Source organism: Balaenoptera borealis (assembly GCF_965194805.1).
Source record: "Balaenoptera borealis genome assembly, chromosome: 3".
In the NCBI taxonomy this organism is placed as follows: Eukaryota; Metazoa; Chordata; class Mammalia; order Artiodactyla; family Balaenopteridae; genus Balaenoptera; species Balaenoptera borealis.
The window spans coordinates 105,009,981-105,030,595 of NC_138866.1; the positions used below are offsets into that span (position 1 = coordinate 105,009,981).

The 20,615-nt window shown below is 37.9% G+C and overlaps 1 protein-coding gene across 1 annotated transcript in view; it reads right to left on the reverse strand.

Annotated features, from left to right (window-relative positions):
* The window catches only part of MNS1 (meiosis specific nuclear structural 1), a 58,411-nt gene extending 51,546 nt beyond the window's left edge, over positions 1–6,865 (reverse strand). The window contains 3 exon segments of the mRNA XM_082388131.1: positions 2,634–2,855; positions 6,697–6,717; positions 6,719–6,865. Of these exon segments, the coding sequence (XP_082244257.1) occupies positions 2,634–2,855; positions 6,697–6,717; positions 6,719–6,850 (375 nt within the window). The 5' untranslated portion in view covers positions 6,851–6,865.
* Positions 6,866–20,615: the final 13,750 nt, after the last annotated feature.

Here is a 20,615-nt window from a genome sequence, read left to right on the forward strand (position 1 = left end):
GGAAGTCAGGTCAAGGGTATTATTTTTGCAACTATTCTGTAAAACTAAACTTATCTCAAAAAGTTAAAAATATGCATATGTCCAAGTTCTATCTGCTGAAAAGACCTGGAACCAATATAATAAGCATATCTAACACCCAAGAGCAATAAGCATATCTAAACCCAAAATTGTCTCTAAATATTATTTCCACTAAATGATAATAGAACTTCTTGGTACAATGGCCAATTCCAGGTATGAAGCAAGAAATTTATAAGATGAACCTTGTATTAGGGTTTTCCAGAGAAACAGAAACAATATAAGGAATCAGCTCAAGCAATTACGGAAGCAGGCAAGTCCCAAGATCTGCAGGGTGAGTTGGAAAGCTGGAGACAGAAGCCAGCCAACAGTTTAGTTCCAGTCTAAGGTCAAAGGCCTGAGAGCCACTGGTGTAGTTCCTGTCTGAAGGCTGGCAGGCTTGAGACTCAGTAAGAGCTGTTTCAGTTCAAAATCTGCTTTACTCAGTCTATTAATTTAAATGTTAATCTCATCCAAAAACACCCAAAATAATGGCTGACCAAATATCTGGGCACCCCATGGCCCAGTCAAGCTAACACGTAAAATTAACCATCCCTAGCCTGTAACACTGTATTCTGACAAAAAGCAAGGAAGCTACCACAAATTAAGGGAGTCTTGTCAAAAGGACACAGAAGCAATCAAAGGGCATCCATTGGCCAAATGTAGGACAATCTGAGCATGAAAAAGAATAATAAATACAATTAATTCAAGTATATAAAGGCCCATGACTCCAAAAAAAATAAAAAGAGAAAAAGTCCAAAGCTCAAGAAAACAAAATTTTAAAAAGCAACATAGGCATACAGCAATGGAAGTGACTAGGGCACCAGTTCTTACTCTGAAAATTATTTATCTCCCTTTCCAGTAAAAACTATATCTCAGGGTACCAAATTACTCTAGTTGATGAAGGAAAGTTCTTTACAGAGGAATTGCAGCTAATTAAATGTGAAAGGAACAATAACATTAGAAAATCAGTGTTTTGCAACCCCTAATAATGAAAAAGATTCATTGGTGAAACCAAAGATTAAAGTTTGATGGGGATCTTTACAATGGAGGAACCAGGCTGTCTCATTAAACCCACTAATCAACATTAGCATCAACATCAGCACCAGTATGCACCTGCTGGTGGGATAAAATATCGAGGATAGCATTGCCATGGAGTCACTGCCAAAAGAGTTGTACCTAAATCTAATCATGCCCTTAGGGCTAACTTTCATTTAGAGGAAATATAAGAGATAGGGAAACAAAGTAAAGGAACCACTGAGGAAGCAAATAGATAAATTCAGAAAGTGGGATATCCTATTAAACAACTGGCCTAGCTTCTTTACCAAGTTAAAAACATGAAGTTAAAAAAAAAAAGCACAGGGAAGGGTTGTTTTAGATTAAAAGGGACCTGACATAACCAAATACACTGGATAAACCACGTTTGGATCTGATTAAAACAAACCAACTATAAAAGCAGTCTTCTGACACAATCACAGAAATTTGATTATGGAATGGTATTAAATGATACCTTGAAGTTATTTACTGATAATTCTATCAGGTAAGATAATGGCATTATGCTGCTGCTATATAAAAATAAATCCATATTTTGTAAGATGTATACTGAAGTATACAAGAGAGAGTTGATATGATATCTGGGATTTTCTTTAAAATTAAAGAAAAAAAAGAATAAAAAGAATAGGCAAAAAAATCTAATCCCCAAGGATCTTCTTGCTCAGGGTTAAAAAGTCATGTCTAAGCTTCTGGAATTTGAAACTCAGAAGGATGAATACCACTTTTAAAACTTGGTTTTGCCATTCCCCAAAATATCTTACAAAATGTTGAACATATAGCAGACACTCAAAAAACACTGAAATATCAGAACATCTTTTTCACATTTATGAGAACTCATTTCGTTTCTTGTTGGTTTCCCTTTTTCTACCTCCCTCATCCCTTAAAATATGCACTGAAAAACTGTCTCCACACTTTAGTAGTTACATACCTACATATTATACCTGAATTTTTCAAGGCAGTATTTCAAAAATCAAAAATACAAGTAAATTCATAGCTAATAAATAAGTGTTCATTTTCTACCACTTAATGTACATGTTTAATCTCAATAAATTCAAAAAAGGTATTCTTAAATTTTTGTCTTTAGAATTTTAGGGAAAGCAAAGAATTATACTTATGTGAACAAAACTGTGGAAGTTAGTAATCATGGATTTCATATTTATGAAAAAAAAAAACCTGAGTGCTTACTCTTCCAGGCACTATTCTAAGGGCTTTGCCTGTATTAACTGATTAATTACTAAAACAATCCTATGAAGTAGGTACTATTATTCTTCTCACTTTCTAGAAGGGGCAGAGAAAGTAAAAGCAAACTACCCAAGGTTCCACAGCTAACATATAGTAGTACTAGGACTCAAAGATACACAGTCCAGCTCCAAAACCCCAGCTCTTTACCACTACACTGGGCTGACTCACTGGGAGGCATCCTTTGCCTGATGCTTAGTCTCTCTATTCAATTCCAGTTGGCTTTCATTGTTTCCAAAGAGAAAATGAAGGAAAAAAATGATGTAAAAATGAATAGTAAAACTTACCTTTTGAACGGCCTCTTCCATATCCAACTCAAATTGTTCATTCCGTAATAATCTGAGGAACCTTTTGCGCTCAGCCCGGTCATCATTCTCATTCTGCACCATTTGGTCCCTGATTTGATTCTGTAGCCTCTGTAGTGCTTCGACATGCAATTTTTTGCAATAGTTGACATCTACTAATTTCTGATGCCTTTCACTAAAGCTCAGAGTTCTCCTTTTGGAAGCCTAAAATGAGGGGGGGAAAAAAAGCATACTTTGGTGTTCCAGGATCTAATTTTTTAAAATATATTGATGTAGCCCCCAGAAACAAATGAAATGAAGATAGCTAACAGTAAAAAACGAAAGGCTTTTGGCTTCCTTCCTAAATTCAGAGAAATATAATAAAAAAGCAAATGTGGTAGGTAAATACATGATATATCAATGAAGCAGGTACTATTAGTGTTGCCCATCTTATATATGAGGCATGAAAAGTTAAAGCAACTTGACCCAAGTTTCCTCAGCTAATAAACAACCATACTAGAATTCAAAGACGTGCAGCTGACCTCTATAGACCCAGCTCTTTACCACTATGCAGGGAATTCCTCCTCATTCCACCCTCTACCCCTTCCCCCTTGGCTGTAAAGTGAGGTTCAAAAGCTGGTCATGTCAACCTGGAAGAAATGGACAAATTCTTAGAAAAGCACAACCTTCCGAGACTGAACCAAGAAGAAATAGAAAATATAAACAGACCAATCACAAGCACTGAAATTGAAACTGTGATTAAATATCTTCCAACAAACAAAAGCCCAGGACCAGATGGCATCACAGGTGAATTCTATTATACATTTAGAGAAGCGCCAACACCTATCCTTCTCAAACTCTTCCAAAATATAGCAGAGGGAGGAACACTCCCAAACTCATTCTACGAGGCCACCATCACCCTGATACCAAAACCAGACAAAGATGTCACAAAAAAAGAAAACTATAGGCCAATATCACTGATGAACATAGGTGCAAAAATCCTCAACAAAATACTAGCAAACAGAATCCAATAGCACTTTAAAAGGATCATACACCATGATCAAGTGGTGTTTATCCCAGGAATGCAAGAATTCTTCAATATACGCAAATCAATCAATGTGATACACCATATTAACAAATTGAAGGAGGAAAACCATATGGTAATCTCAATAGATGCAGAAAAATCTTTCGACAAAATTCAACACCCATTTATCATAAAAACCCTCCAGAAAGTAGGCATAGAGGGAACTTACCTCAACATAATAAAGGCCATATATGACAAACCCACAGCCAACATCATTCTCAATGGTGAAAAACTGAAAACATTTCCACTAAGATCAGGAACAAGACAAGGTTGCCCACTCTCACTGCTATTATTCAACATAGTTTTGGAAGTTTTAGCCACAGCAATCAGAGAAGAAAAAGAAATAAAAGGAATCCAAATCAGAAAAGAAGTAAAACTGTCACTGTTTGCAGATGACATGATACTATACATAGAGAATCCTAAAGATGCTACCAGAAAACTACTAGAGCTAGTCAATGAATTTGGTAAAGGAGCAGGATACAAAATTAATGCACAGAAATCTCTTGCATTCCTATACACTAATGATGAAAAATCTGAAAGAGAAATTATGGAAACACTCCCATTTACCATTGCAACAAAAAGAATAAAATACCTAGGAATAAACCTACCCAAGGAGACAAAAGACCTGTATGCAGCAAACTGTAAGACACTGATGAAAGAAATTAAAGATGATACAAACAGATGGAGAGATATACCATGTTCTTGGATTGGAAGAATCAATAATGTGAAAATGACTATATTATCCACAGCAATCTATAGATTCAATGCAATCCCCATCAAATTACCAATGGCATTTTTTACAGAACTAGAACAAAAAATCTTAAAATTTGTTTGGAGACACAAAAGACCCCGAATAGCCAAAGCAATCTTGAGAAAGAAAAACGGAGCTGGAGGAATCAGACTCCCTGACTTCAGACTATACCACGAAGCTACAGTAATCAAGACAATATGATATTGGCACAAAAACAGAAATACAGATCAATGGAACAGGATAGAAAGCCCAGAGATAAACCCACGCAGCTATGGTCAACTAATCTATGACAAAGGAGGCAAGGATATACAATGGAGAAAAGACAGTCTTCAATAAGTGGTGCTGGGAAAACTGGACAGCTACATGTAAAAGGATGAAATTAGAACACTCCCTAACACATACACAAAAAGAAACTCAAAATGGATTAAAAACCTAAATGTAAGACCGGACACTATAAAACTCTTAGAGGAAAACATAGGAAGAACACACTTTGACATAAATCACAGCAAGATCTTTTTTGACTCACCTACTAGAGAAAGGGAAATAAAAACACAAATAAACAAATGGGACCTAATGAAACGTAAAACCTTTTGCACAGCAAAGGAAACCATAAACAAGACCAAAAGACAACCCTCAGAATGGGAGAAAATGTTTGCAAAAGAATCAACGGACAAAGGATTAATCTCCAAAATATATAAACAGCTCATGCAGCTCAATAACAAAAAAACAAACAACCCTATCCAAAAATGGGCAGAAGACCTAAATAGACATTTCTCCAAAGAAGATATACAGATTGCCAACAAACACATGAAAGGATGCTCAACATCACTAATCATTAGAGAAATGCAAATCAAAACTACAATGGGGTATCACCTCACACCAGTCAGAATGGCCATCATCAAAAAATCTACAAACAATAGATGCTGGAGAGGGTGTGGAGAAAAGGGAACCCTCTTGCACTGTTGGTAGGAATGTAAATTGATACAGCCACTATGGAGAACAGTATGGAGGTTCCTTAAAAAACTAAAAATAGAACTACCATACAACCCAGCAATCCCACTACTGGGCATATACCCTGAGAAAACCATAATTCAAAAAGAGTTCATGCACCACAATGTTCATAGCAGCTCTATTTACAATAGCCAGGATATGGAAGCTACCTAAGTGTCCATCGACAGATGAATGGATAAAGAAGATGTGGCACACATATACAATTGAATATTACTCTGCCATTAAAAGAAATGAAATTAAGTTATTTGTAGTGAGGTGGATGAACGTAGAGTCTGTCATACAGAGTGAAGTAAGTCAGAAAGAGAAAAACAAATACCATGTGCTAACACATATATATGGAATGTTTAAAAAAAAAAAAAAGGTTCTGAAGAACCTAGGGGCAGGACAGGAATAAAGATGCAGACGTAGAGAATGGACTTGAGGACACGGGGAGTGGGAAGGGTAAGCTGGGACGAAGTGAGGGAGTGGCATGGACTTATATACGCTACCAAATGTAAAATAGATAGCTAGTGGGAAGCAGCTGCGTAGCACAGGGAGATCAGCTCGGTGCTTTGTGACCACCTGGAGCGGGGGGGGAATAGGGAGGGTGGGAGGGAGATGCAAGAGGGAGGGGATATGGGGATATATGTATACATATAGCTGATTCACTTTGCTATACAGCAGAAACTAACACAACACTGTAAAGCAATTATACTCCAAAAAAGATGTTTTAAAAAAAAAGGTCACGTTTTTCTAATATACATTTAATAGGTCAACCTGCTGTTATTTATTCATTCGCTCTCTCCTGGACCTTCATTTCCACTCATTTGTTCAGCGGTTCTTAAACATTTCCCAAATTTCCAGATGTGTGGGAAGCAAGATTTTTACCGGGCGGATTTAATATACTGTGGAGAAATGCGAAAAAAGGCTGGAAGCCACCAGGAGCGTCCCTTAAATAATAGCACCTGAGGTCTCTGAAAGCAAATACGAGTTTCCCACTTTATTCTCAGATTGGGCACTTCAAATCCTTTTTAAGAAGCAGTTTGGCTCTAAACTAGAATTAAATCAACAACCAAGTAGTCCCTTAAATAATAGCACCTGAGGTCTCTGAAAGCAAATACGAGTTTCCCACTTTATTCTCAGATTGGGCACTTCAAATCCTTTTTTAGAAGCAGGCTGGCTCTAAACTAGAATTAAATCAATAGACAACCAACTAGTTTTGAGACCCCCGACAAGCTCACCATCTCGGCCGACGAAACTCCCCCTCTCCCGCTCTGGCGGCCACCAACTCAGGCGGTAAACCAAGACGCCAGCAGAGCTCTCCGGTTTTGATACGGTCTCCCGGCAACTGCCGCTGCAGCGCGCCAGCCACCCGCGAAGGCCGCCGCCTCCCATTGGGCGCAGCCCTATCCAATGAGCGCTGAGCTTCTTAGGAGGCTTGGCAGGGCGGCTACTTCCATAAGTTTTTTGTTTTTGTTTTTGTTTTTCCATAAATTTTAAGGAGACGGGGGGGGAAATCCACATGTGTCCTGAGGCAAGCCCTTTGCAGTCTGTTAGGAGCCAAGATTTCCCTCAAGCAACTATCTGTCGGTTTGGTGGAGTTGGGAGCCAAGTTGAGGTGTGGAAACTGTTTACAGAGAAATACGGCAAACTCCTGTCTAAGATATGAGGCCAAAGTCACTTTCCGTGCACAAAACATACTGCAGCCTCAATGCAGGTTCTGCAGGGTTGATGACGGCATTCGTCCTCGGCAGTGGGAGGCACGGTCACGGTCTCCCTAGCTGAGTAACTGTGCACTGTGGGGGACCCACAGAAGCTGTTGGTAAATTGGGGGAATAAAATATATGGGCCACATGGATCTTATTCTATGTAATACAAGGTCCAGGTACCAATGAGAGAGCGGACAGATGATGGCAGGATTTTGGTTAGGTTTATTATATTGACTTACACACTGAAGTCCATTTTAAATGGAAGAGCTTAAGAACAGGAATGGGTCAGAGAAATTAGTCAAATATATTGATTTTAGAGATGACATATTTAGAGAAATCTTGTCAAAAGTGAAACAAAATTTTTTTAAGGTAGTTAGCATGTGAACTTGGCTTAGTTTGTGCTAATTTGAAGTCCATCTTGTGTAGCAATATGTCTGCTTAAAGATTAATTAAAAATAGGACTTAAGGGGCTTCCCTGGTGGCGCAGTGGTTGAGAATCTGCCTGCTAATGCAGGGGACACGGGTTCGAGCCCTGGTCTGGGAAGATCCCACATGCCGCGGAGTAACTAGGCCCGTGAGCCAAAACTACTGAGCCTGCGGGTCTGAAGCCTGTGCTCCGCGACAAGAGAGGCTTTGATAGTGAGAGCCCCGCGCACCGCAATGAAGAGTGGCCCCCGCTTGCCGCAACTAGAGAAAGCCCTCGCACAGAAACGAAGACCCAACATAGCAATCAATCAGTCAATAAATAAATAAATCTTTAAAAAAAAAAAAATAGGACTCATGGTTTCAGCTCCAAAATATAAAAAACTTGGAAGTTATCACTTCCCTCCTTACTACCAGATAAAGCTGGATAAACTCGAAACTAATGACTTTTCTTGCATTCATCATAAAACTGAGGTCACAGGGCAACCCATCACCCTGAAATGTGGGGAGAGGTAAATCCAGAGAGTCACAGTCAAGACCTCCTTACATGGAACAGTGGCCCCTGAAGCCATGAATTAGGAATAATTAAATGGTAATTTTGATGGATTGCTGGAGACTGAGTATGGACTAGAATCAGTGAAACTAGTGGGGGCTGCCGTGTTAGGGAGGCCTCCACACTGCTCTGGGTTTTGTCTCCAGGAATCTCACCAGGTTCTCACAATGAAGAACCGAAAAAGATCTTTCATGGTCCTGGCAGGAGGCTGAGAAGAAGAATCATTGTGAAATATGTCCAGAGCCTTCTCCACAATAAAGGCCTACTTTACAGAGGAAAAGATTTTACCAGAACCTAATTCTACCTGGGGCAAGGACATTTCTCTGCCTCCAGCCTTCCTGTCTCACCTAAGTGGACAAAGGGGATCTAAGAAATATTCGTGAAGGTCACAGCCCAGGGACACAGCTCTACCAAAAGACTTAACCATAAAACCATAAAATGCTTCCCCTTTCCCACACTTTATCACCACACCAACAATGCTCCAGTGTAATAACAGTTGATTACAGCTGGAAGTCCTTCAAAACACACACTCTAACAAGGAATTCTTAGGGAATCCAAAGACAACAGGAGACAAAAACAAAAACAGAGGAATCTGAAGCCTCTGGAACCTACAGCTACAGCAAACATTAAACACAGCTTAACTCCTAGCCATATAATAAAAAAACCTCACACTAAAGCCCTGTTTACCTCAGTTCCCGTTACCCAATATACCGTGTCCACCTTTCAACAACAAATTACAAGGCTAAAGGCAGATTGTTAAGAGGCAAGGGAAAGCACAGTCTGAAAAGCAAAGTAAGCATCAGAACTAGACTCAGCTCTCACACACATTTGGAATTAAACAGGAATTTAAAATAACTATGATTAATATGCTAAGGGATCTGACAAACAATGTGGACCACATACAAGAACAGAAGAGTAATTTAAGCAGAGACGTGGAAATGGAAGAATCCAAAGAGAATTCTAGAAATCAAAAACACTGTAACAAATGAGGAATGCCTTTAATAGGATATCAGTAGACTGGACACCACTGAAGAGAGAATCAGTGAGCTTGAAGATATGTCAATAGAAACCTCCCAAACTGAAATGCAAAGAGACTAATAGCAAATAGATAACCCTAATGGGCTTTTAGACCTCACCTTAGACTCAAATTGTTTTCTAACGTCAAAAGGGACTTGTGCAAGTGTATGTGTGTGTGTGTGTGTATAGGGAGAATATTGTCAATGTTTCTGTCTTTTGGGAGTCTTATAAACCCAGTTACTACAAAAGTAAAATTGACAACAGGGTGTGTACAGTACAAAACACTTTGAAACCAGGATGTAACTATTATTTGCATTTAATCCCCTGTTAGTCTAGCAACTTCCAAAAGAACTCTACGAAAATCATGGCTTATGTATAGCTTCTCTTAAAGTAGCCTCTAATTAAACCTTGTTGACTGGGCTGTCAGCAGAAATTTTGTTGTTGTTGTTTTGAACACTAATGTATCCCAAGCATTTAAAATAGTGCTTGGCATATAGTAAGTGATAAATAAATATTTGTTAAATGAACAAATGATTGAAATTATATTACTGTTATGCACACAAGAGAAAGCTCTACCATAAATAACTTTGAAGAAATATTGTTCTTCATCAGTTAGAGTTTTATTAATTTTATTTATGTTTTCAAAGAGCAAACTATTGGTTTTATTAATTTTTTTCTACTTTATTTACAAGTCCATTGTTTTCTGCTCTAACCATCATTATTTTCTGTTTGCTTTGGGTTTAATTTGCTCTTCTTTTTATAGTTTCATAAGGTGAAAGCTTAAATCTTTAACACCATTCTTCTTTTCAAATATAAATGTATAACTTATATTTCCCTCTAAGCCCTGCTTTAGCTGCCTCCCACAGATTGTGATATGTTGTGCATTCTCATTTGTTCAATTCAGAATATTCAGAGACTTCTTCTTTGACCCATGAATTATTTAGAGCCGTTTTGTTAACTTTCCAAACATTTCAGATTGTCCAGGTGCCTTTTTGTTACTGATTTCTAGTTTAATTCCATTATGGTCAGAGAACACACTCTGTATGATTTCAAATCTTTTTAATTGAGGTTTGTTTTATTGTTCAGAATACGGTCTGTTCAGGTGAATGTTTCATGTGTCCTTGAAAAGAATATGTATTCTGATGTTTTGGGCAAGATGTTCAATAAGGTCAAGTTGATTGAGAATGCTGTTCAGGTATTCTATATCATTACTGTATTTCTATCGATTTGCTTTATTAATTACTAAGAGGAGTGTTGAGGTCATCAAGAATAACTGTGGATTTGCTTATTTCTCTTTTTTTTTTTAAATTAATTAATTTATTTATTTATTTATGGCTGTGTTGGGTCTTCGTTTCTGTGCGAGGGCTTTCTCTAGTTGTGGCAAGCGGGGGCCACTCTTCATCGCGGTGCGCGGGCCTCTCACTATCACGGCCTCTCCTGTTGCGGAGCACAGGCTCCAGACGCGCAGGCTCAGTAATTGTGGCTCACGGGCCTAGTTGCTCCGTGGCATGTGGGATCTTCCCAGACCAGGGCTCGAACCCGTGTACCCTGCATTGGCAGGCAGATTCTCAACCACTGCGCCACCAGGGAAGCCCTGCTTATTTCTCTTTTCAGTTCTTTTTTTGCTGCATGTGTTTTAAAGTTCTATTGTTAGAGGTATACACCTTTAGGATTATTATTATGTCCTAAAAATATTTTGACATTAACATTCTGAAATGACCCTCTTTTTCCCTGGTGATAGTCTTTGTTCTGAAGTCTTTTTTATATTAATGTAGGCACTCCAGATTTTATTTAACGAGTGTTTACATAATATATCTTTCTCCTTGCTTTTACTTTTAATGTGTCTTTATATTTAAAATGGCTTTCCTGTAGATAGTGTATAGTTGGGTGTTGCTTTTTTATTCAGTCTGACAATCACCATCCTTTAATTGGTGTTTATGCCGTTTATATCTACATATCATTATGGATATTATGCATGGATTGATATCTACAATTTTGCAAATTTTAAAATATTTGTTGCATCTGTTATTGATTCATTTTCTTTTTCTTTCTTCTTTTTGATTATTTTTTGTAGTTCCATTTTATTTTCATTATCAGCTTATTATTTATACCTCTTTATTTTTTAGTGATTGCCCTAAGATTTACTATATATATATGTATATATGTATGTGTGTGTATGTGTATACATATATATATACACACACACACATATATATAAACCTTACAACAGTTTAATTTCAATTCCTCCATCCCATCTCTTGTGCTATTGTTATCATACATTTTATTTACATATTTAAATCTACAATACATAGGTTTCCACATATGTTAGGTGATTTGATAGTGTCATGAAGCTCTCAAATGCTCTGTTTTTTTCCTCCTCCAATCTTTCTATCTTTGTGTTTCAGTTTAGGTAATTTTTATTGCTACATCTTCAAATTTTCTGACTCTTTCCTCAGCTATGTCAAGTCTTCTGATGAGCCTGTCAAAGGCATTCTTCATGTTCAGTACTATTTTGTTTTTATCTAATATTTCCATTATCTCTTTCTTATACTTTCCACCTTCTCAGCTAAAAATACCCATCTTTTCACATATATTGTCTGTCTTTTCCATTAGAGACTTTAGTATATTAATTATAGTATTTAAATTTTTCTGATAGTTTCACCATCTGGGTCATATGAGTTTTGTTCTGTTGACTGCTTCACCTTTGTACACTTTTTTTTTTAATTTATTTATTTATTTATTTATTTATTTATTTTTGGCTGTGTTGGGTCTTCGTTTCTGTGTGAGGGCTTTCTCTAGTTGTGGCAAGCGGGGGCCACTCTTCATCGTGGTGCGCGGGCCTCTCACTATCGCGGCCTCTCTTGTTGCGGAACACAGGCTCCAGACGCGCAGGCTCACGGGCCTAGTTGCTCCGCAGCATGTGGGATCTTCCCAGACCAGAGCTCGAACCCATGTCCCCTGCATTGGCAGGCGGATTCTCAACCACTGCGCCACCAGGGAAGCCCTTTGTACACTTTTTACAGTGTTTTTTCTTGGTTTTGTGTGTGTGTGTGTCTCATACTTTTTGATTGAATGCCAGACATCATGTGTAAGACAGCAGAGACTGAGATAAGTCATATTTATGCCTGGCAATAGCACACCTATTCTCCTACAGTGAATGTCGGAGGTTGACTACGTATAGTCAGAAGTTGAGCTGGATTTGAACTTCGTGTTGCTTCGGTTATCTTCAGTGCACCACTGTCTTCAAATTTCTCTCGTGTTATCTTGTGCTTATGTTGGGGGTTGGTTTTCCAGATTGCTTTTCTCAACATTCCTGACTCACCCTTAGCTTTAGGCCTTCCCTGTGTTCCTGCATGTCAGAGGTTCTCTCCATACTCGTCTCCTCCCCCAGCAGGAGATTGCTCTTCTTTGTTGCTCCTGCTTACTAGCCAGGAGGTGGGAGGAATGGGGTTCTCTGTTATCCTGGTCCAGTCTCAGCATTTTAGACAGGTCTTGGCACACTAGGTCTCTGGTGTCTCATATTGGAAAAACTTTCCTTAATGATAAGAATTCACTGTTTTCTTTTGGCCTTTAAAGAAAGTCTAAAACCATCAACCTGACCTGTAAAGGCTTATATATCTAGCCCTTCAGGTTTCTTCTTCAAACTTTAGCCAAAATGGATTTCTCTGAGCTTTTTCTTGTCAGAGGGCCTTTGTATGTGTGGGTTTCTGTCCTTAATAAGAGTATGTGATGACAAAGTCCACCAGCTGTCTTGCCAATGAGATAACACATGCTCTGGATGGCAGAGCAGAAAAAGAGAAGGAGCCTTGCTTCCTTATGACCACAGAGCTACCACACCAGCCCTGGGCTGCCTAACTCATGACCTCATGCTATCTGACAGAAAAGTAAACTAATTTGTCTAAGCCTCTGTGTCCTCTTCTCCACCCGGGATTCTATTACAGTTATCCAAATGCAATTCCTAACTGATACAACCACTATCTCTGTTTAATTTCATGGGTGAAAATGATTAAGAAAAACAAAACTTTTTGCAGCATTAATTGCCTTTTTAAATCAAAATCAATGTTTGATTTTAAAGATTATTAGTAGTTAGAGTGGAAAACCTCTAATTTCCTTTCTCACATTTTCCTCTCTCCCTTCTTTATTTTCTAGAAGCTACTAGCCAGTTTCCTTCCTTTAATCCCTGTGATCTCAGAGTCTTGACTGCAATTTTTAATTCCTGGTTTTGTTCTCCAAAATATCTATGCAACATGTTTGTCTAGTAATTCAATAACCCAGAGTCATGTCATTGCTATCTAAAAATTGGCACTTGCCATCTGCCTTTACAAGGATTAAGTCACTAGCCACTGCAGTAACTGACCTTCAATACACCCTGAAAGGAGTTCAGGGTGGAGATGAGGAATGAGGCACTCTGTGCTCTGGGAACAACTAGCAGAACAGGCCTTCAGATAGTTAGAAACTTTCAGGAGAAGATTTTATGAGCCCAAATACTTGCATCTTCTCATATGCAGTGAGACACTAAAATCATTAACAGAGACATCTGCTCCTCATGACTAGCAGCAACCTTCATGAGACTAGCAGTCAAGTTTACTTTTTACAAAAAAAAAGTAAACTTGACTGCATGTATCCACCTACGCTAAAATCACCTATAATACTGACCTTCCCCCCTACCTCTTCAGAGAAGTTCCTCAGAGCTATTTGGGATGCTGTCTCCCAGGCTATAGCCCTCATTTTGCCCCAAATAAAACTTAACTCACAGCTCTTACATTGTGCGTTTTTCTTCAGTTGACATCATTTACAAATTGGATAAACATGCCTTTCATATTTTCAAATACTTCATAGATAAAAATGCTGAGTAAGACTGGGAGAACACAGAGCCTTGATATGCACTACTAGAGTATCTCTCCAGGTGGAACTAGATCAGCAAACTTTGAGTACGATCATTCAACAATTTACCAATGCACTGATTTTACTAATACACTACCAATATTTCTATACCCTTCTATAAGAATATAATGAGGGAATTCTCCAAAAAGACTTCTCTAAAGTCTAGATACATTATGATTTCTTCATTTCCTTATCTACCTAACACAATCTAATTAATTGCTTGTCGTCCAAATGACAAATTCTTTGGTTGCATACATAGACTCAAGTCAACATTATTTATCTGAAATGCTCACACATCAATAAATATAAATGTCTTTGAAACATAAACAGGGTACAAATCTGATCATTAAATGTTTAGTTACTTGATGAAGGTAAGCTCTATCATGTACAGTGGATTTCTAAATCACAATAGTATATTAGTTTTTGCAAGAAAATATTTGTAACTTTGAGACTACTCTTTAATCAAATAAAGTATGTCACTCATCGATATATAGATTATCTGTTTCATCAGGCAGTTAAATATATCAATACTATTTGCTTCTTGAAACATGCAATTAATATTTCATAACATCACACACAGCAATAGTTTAAATGCAGTACTAATTGTCTAAATTTACCAAAACGTGGTTAGCACAGAGCCCTGAACATAGCGTAGCTTAATAAATATCCATTTAAGGATTAACATTATATTTAGAATGTACTAATTTGAGTGTTAGGATGATTAGAAGGGTAATTCAGGTAGGGAATCTATTATGTGGTGGTGGGGGAAGCACTGCATTCAGTTAGTACAAATAAACTAAGGGGAAGCCATGTAGGTCATCAGAAGTTATGAGAGACAAAAAGAAGGATTTGTGGAATGGTTGCCACACTTTTAATCACAATAGTGAGGGGAGCTGAATAAAACCAATAGGATTCTGACCAAGTACAATTCAAGTTCTCAGTTATAGAGTACTCACACTGTACTCCCGGTTGCCCTAGCAAAGGGACCTCTACCTTAAGGTAATGGCATTATAATAAGAACAAAGTGTACTAATGAAGAAACAGTGATTAAAGATTGAGCCATACATAATCAAGTTAAAACATGCAACAGTCACCTTGAAGGAAATTGTGGTTAAAAGGTATATACAGTTGACCCTTGAACAACATGGGTTTGAACTGCAAAGGTCTACATATATAGGGATTTTTTTTAATAGATACATACAGTACTACAGGATCACTGGTTGGTTGAATCCACGGATGCAGAACCACGGGCACCGTGGGCTGTATGTGGGACTTGAGCATCTGTGGATTTTGGTATCCAGGGCAGGTCCTGGAACCAGTTCCCCACAGATACCCAAGGACCACTGTATGTGGCAAAGACTGAGACCATGAGAAAAAGAATACAAAGCATGAATAAAAAGCTTCAGTTGAGCCTCGAAAGAGTTTCTGGGAGCTGCAAACCTTTTGCTCCCCCCTCTCCTTGAGTCATTGGTCACATGATTGCATATCAGCGTTACCTCTACTGCTCTACTCATTGGCAATACTGTCTAAGAGGAACAGAGAGAAGGTTACCGTCTTGGTGTTGTGCATAAATTGACTTGAGATGAAGCCTGCTGCAGATTTCTTGACATAACCATCTCCTCAAAGTGTTAGGCTCCTTGAAGTGAGCGTAAGAGATGAGGATCAGTTCAGGATATAACAGGTTCAATAGCGTAGAATTTGTTAATTCCTAATAGCGAAATGTCATGCAGTATTGCAAAGTATTTTAGCACACATGTATGCTTTTCATTTATTTTGCTTCTCTAACTTAGGATCTTTGTCTCTAAAGGGAATTTTAGTTATAGCTCCTTGTGTCTAGTCCACACATGGGTATTGTAGAAAGATTCTACAATAATTTATGCTATTTAATAGGGGGTCTGCCAGAGAAAAAGATTTTTGGCCTGACTGTTCATCTAAAACAAAGACAAATTTAATCAATTGCAATGATTAACTGATTTTATCTGAAGAAAATTACCCTAAAATTTTTTTTAAATTAATAGCCTTTGCTTTTTAGATCAGTTTTAGGTTTACGGAAAAATTCATAGAATACAGAGAGTTCCCATATGTCCCCCCTTCCCTTCACACCCACACAATTTCCACTATGATTAGCACCATACATTTGTTACAGTTGACGGGCCAATATTGATACATTATTCATTATAGTCCATAGTTTACATCAGAGTTCACTCTTTGTTTTGTGCAGGTCTATATGGATTTTGACAAGTGCATTATGTCATGTATCCACCATTACAATATCATGCAGAATAGTTTCACTGCTCTAAAATGCCCTGTGGTCCACCTATTCATCCTTCCCTCCTTCCACCCAAACCTCTGGAAACCACTAATCTTTCTACTGTCTCTATAGTGTGCCTTTTCCGCAATGTCATATAGTTGGAATCATACAGTATATAGCCTTTTCAGACTGACTTCTTTCACTTAGTAATATGCATTTAAGATTCCTCCGTGTCTCTTCACGGCTTGACAGAGCATTTATTTTTATCACTGAATAATATTCCATTGTATGGCTTTTTAAAAAAACAATGATCACATTTAAGGATGTCTCATGATAAATTATTACTATTATAAATGATATTTCATTGTTAAGGATGGATTTATGCCCTCCCAGAATTAAGGGGAAATCTCCTGGTTCATTTCCCTTTGGGATATAGCTTTTCACTTACAGGTCTAGACTAGAGGTCTAGATTACTGAAGGGAAAAAGCTTTCCCTGATAATAAATGATGGATTATACTGATTAATGTTCCCCAATAGTTACAACATAAAAGGGTTGAACATATCGGAGGTGCTGATATGAAATAAGGCATGTTAATAGGTACACACTGTAAGTTCTAACTATGCAGGAGAAATTATTTACAAAATTGTATTGCTTTATAAAATGAAGCAATTAGAACAAAACAATTTTTCTTTTGTTCAGAAAAATGCCCAAATCTAATCTAATTTGCTGCAGCTGGACACCACCTGCAGATGACTGTTTAAGTACTCTGAACATTACACACTTATCTTTTAAATATTGATAATGCCATTTTTCATTTCCTTGACATGAAATCCCACAGGGAATAATTATGCTAATAAACCTTAATGATTCTTGCAAATAAATGATCAAACCAAATTGCTACTGTTGATTTATATTAATGGATGCCTTTAGGATGAGATTTGCCAGTACGGTGCTGCCTCTTGAATCTCAATTAATCTTATTTAGCTGAAGAGCATACATAGTTTGTTAAATAGATGGAGTGTTTAAAATATAATGTGTTTGTGCAGTTTTTGCACTTCATAATGTTCAAGCATTACCAACTTGCCTTGTGGCAAATCTGCATTTAATGGTTTCATCGTATATAACTTCCTTTTGTACTTTTTCTCTCTGTTATATGCAGTTAGGAAATGACTATGTTCTGGTTGATTCAGAATAGGCCAGCTTCCATGTGTTGAATCTGATTGTTTCGTTAAGACAATGAAATCTGTTTCTAGATATTTTAGCCACCATAAGCTGGGAATCACATTGACTATGTGAGGATGGGATCAAGTGTCACATAATTGTTTGGGGTGAGGGGAAGGGCACTATTAAATGGCTTATTTGTTGCCCCATTTAAACCTAGAGTAGTGGGTCTCTTCCTCTCCTGCTCTCTCACTTTCACTCCTGCTCTGGCACCCTCACCCACCAAGTCTACAGGGACCAGGAAGTTGCTGACTTTGTAAATTCTGAAGTAAAACTGGAAAATAACTGCAGAATTGCTATATACTCATTTCCAGGGCTGGGGAACACGACACAGAAAGAAGGCTTATTCGTTGTGGATACGAACACAATTTTATCTGGGTAATTTTGTAAAAAGCCACTTTTGTTTAAAATACCATATAATTGGAAAAAAATTACCTTCATCCAGATAATTGCCTCAAATGTCCTTTTTTTGTGCCTTGAACGTCAAATTCTAAGCATAGGAGAAAAACAAAGTAGAGACAAACAGGTATAGGCACAGAATTGAATGAAAGTGATGTAAATTAGTAGTAAAATAGGGTATTGGAATATATAAAAAATCATGTATACATAAACAGGGTATGGAACTTGTGATATGAAGTAACAGTTGCTTAGGGATTTGTCCAGTGTTACAGTGCACAGAGACTGTAATTTGGTTAGTGGTGAAGCAAAGATGACCACACTTAATTCATTGTGAAGAGCAGAGGCATCCGCTTCTGAATTATAAAGCTCTTAATGATTTTTAAAAGTATGTGTATACATATTGGGGCTTCCCTGGTGGTGCAGTGGTTGAGAGTCTGCCTGCCAATGCAGGGAACACGGGTTCGAGCCCTGGTCTGGGAAGATCCCACATGCCGCAGAGCAACTGGGCCCGTGAGCCACAACTACTGAGCCTGTCTGGAGCCTGTGCTCCGCAACAAGAGAAGCCGCAATAGTGAGAAGCCCGCGCACCGCGATGAAGAGTGGCCCCCGCTTGCCGCAACTAGAGAAAGCCCTTGCACAGAAACGAAGACCCAATACAGCTAAAAATAAATAAATAAATTAATTAATTAATTTTTAAAAAGTATATGTATACATATTAATATATATGTAGATATATATGTAAATTACCATTATAAAGGTATTTTTTTCATTTCTTAACTTTAGAAAAAGTGCCTAATTTGATCAAATTTGGTACATTTATGGCAATTTTTTCTAACTAAAAATTAACAAGACTCCAACTTACAAACCACTAAATGCTTTATTATATTCATTGTAAATTTTTCTAATTTAGCAAAAAATGAGGGGTGATTGAAATATGCAATGATAAAGGAATGATTAAAGTAAATGATAGCACGTCAGCTATGTACCTAGAGAAATGTGGGTGTGTTTGGAGGGCAGGACAGGGAGAGGTGATTTGTGGGGAGCCTAAGCACCCTCACAGGAAAGGAGAATGACTGGACACTCAGAACCTGAGGAGTGACTCTAAGGTCCTAGGGGAGGAAGAGGGACACAATAACCCTCCAGGAGGAATGGCAGGTGAAGAAGGCAGCCCCCTGCGGAGGGAGTCAAAGGACCCAAGCTGGCTGCGGGAACTTGGAGGCAGGCAGAGAAGTACTGGTACAAGGCTGTTTCCATTGTTCTGTCCTCAGACCCAGCCCTGCTAGGTCCATTGCTGGAGGGGAGGGAGGAGTAGGGAGTGTGAGGGGGAAAGAGAGAAAGAGAGAAGCTGTATCCATCAAGTGATAGAGCTAACAGAAAAGAATGGTCCAGAAATTCTGTAACAAGCTTACCTTGAGGTAACAGATGGCAAGTGTATACAGAAATGTAGTGGAAAACAGTTAATATTAGAAAGTATTATCCTGCTACCTTATCATCTATTGAGCACCTACTACATGCCAGTCACTTCGTATATAATTGTCTATAATCATCAGAACAACCCAGTTCGTTTTACAAATGCAGAAAACAAGATTCAGAAGAAACAACTTGCCGAGTTCACAGACAAGGCCAATAGTGGGACAGAGTTTTGTACCAAGTCTGTCTCCCCAGCTCACGCTCTTTTCATGAGTTCAGAATTTTTCAAACTGCGGATCACGAACAGTATTTAAATAGAAATAGAATAGCCTGAAAAATATTAGAGGGCGTCAAATCTAGTAAGATGGGTATTGTTTTGTGAAACTTTTTAGTTATTGAAAGAAAGAATGCATGTATATGTTGGATCATGATGTAAAATGTGTTTCTCACTATGGGTCAAGCTCAAAAAAGTTTAAAAACTACTGAATTAGATCACATTGCCTCTCTTTCCCAATCTTAGGGAGATGCTCTTCACTTCTGAATTATAGCAAATTTCTCATTTTATGGAATGTTTTCCACAAACTATACCAGTCCTTTTAACGATTATGGATTAGTATATCAAGGTGATCCTCATTTATTCTTTCCTATGCAAACCTAACCTTCAGTTTTGTTAAAATATGCATTATAATTAATGGCTATAATAAAATGCATACGTTAACAATAGATCATGGACTACATAACACACTTTTAATTTATACATAATAAAATATGTAATATACTAATGGCATATACATTACACAGTTTATGTTCTGCATAGGATTTATAGAACAAGAATAGTAACTATTTACTGAGTATCCAGTACTCTTTGATTTGTGTCCAGATAAGGAATAACAATTATGTTTTTTCAGAGGCAGAGACTTCCCCATTTTGGAAATGGGGAGTGCTAGGGGAAACTTATCCAGGCCTAAAGGCTGTGCCTGGAGAGAAGGGAAACAATGGTTTCAATCCTAATTTTAGAAGCAGTCAGTGCCAAGGATTCCAATTTTAGATAAGCAGATACATTTATGGGATTCCAGGCAACAGATCCTTCCATCTAACCCATCTCCCTGGAGACTGTTAGTAAGCTTACTAAATTTGCTTGGTCTTCCATGCCCACATACCAACATGGGGTTCAACACATAGAGGGGAAAACCTTTATTATCATAGGTTTTGGTATACAAGATACTACTGGGAGAATGACAGAATAACCAGGAAAACAAGGTGACTATGGCCTGCAAGGAATTATCAGTCAT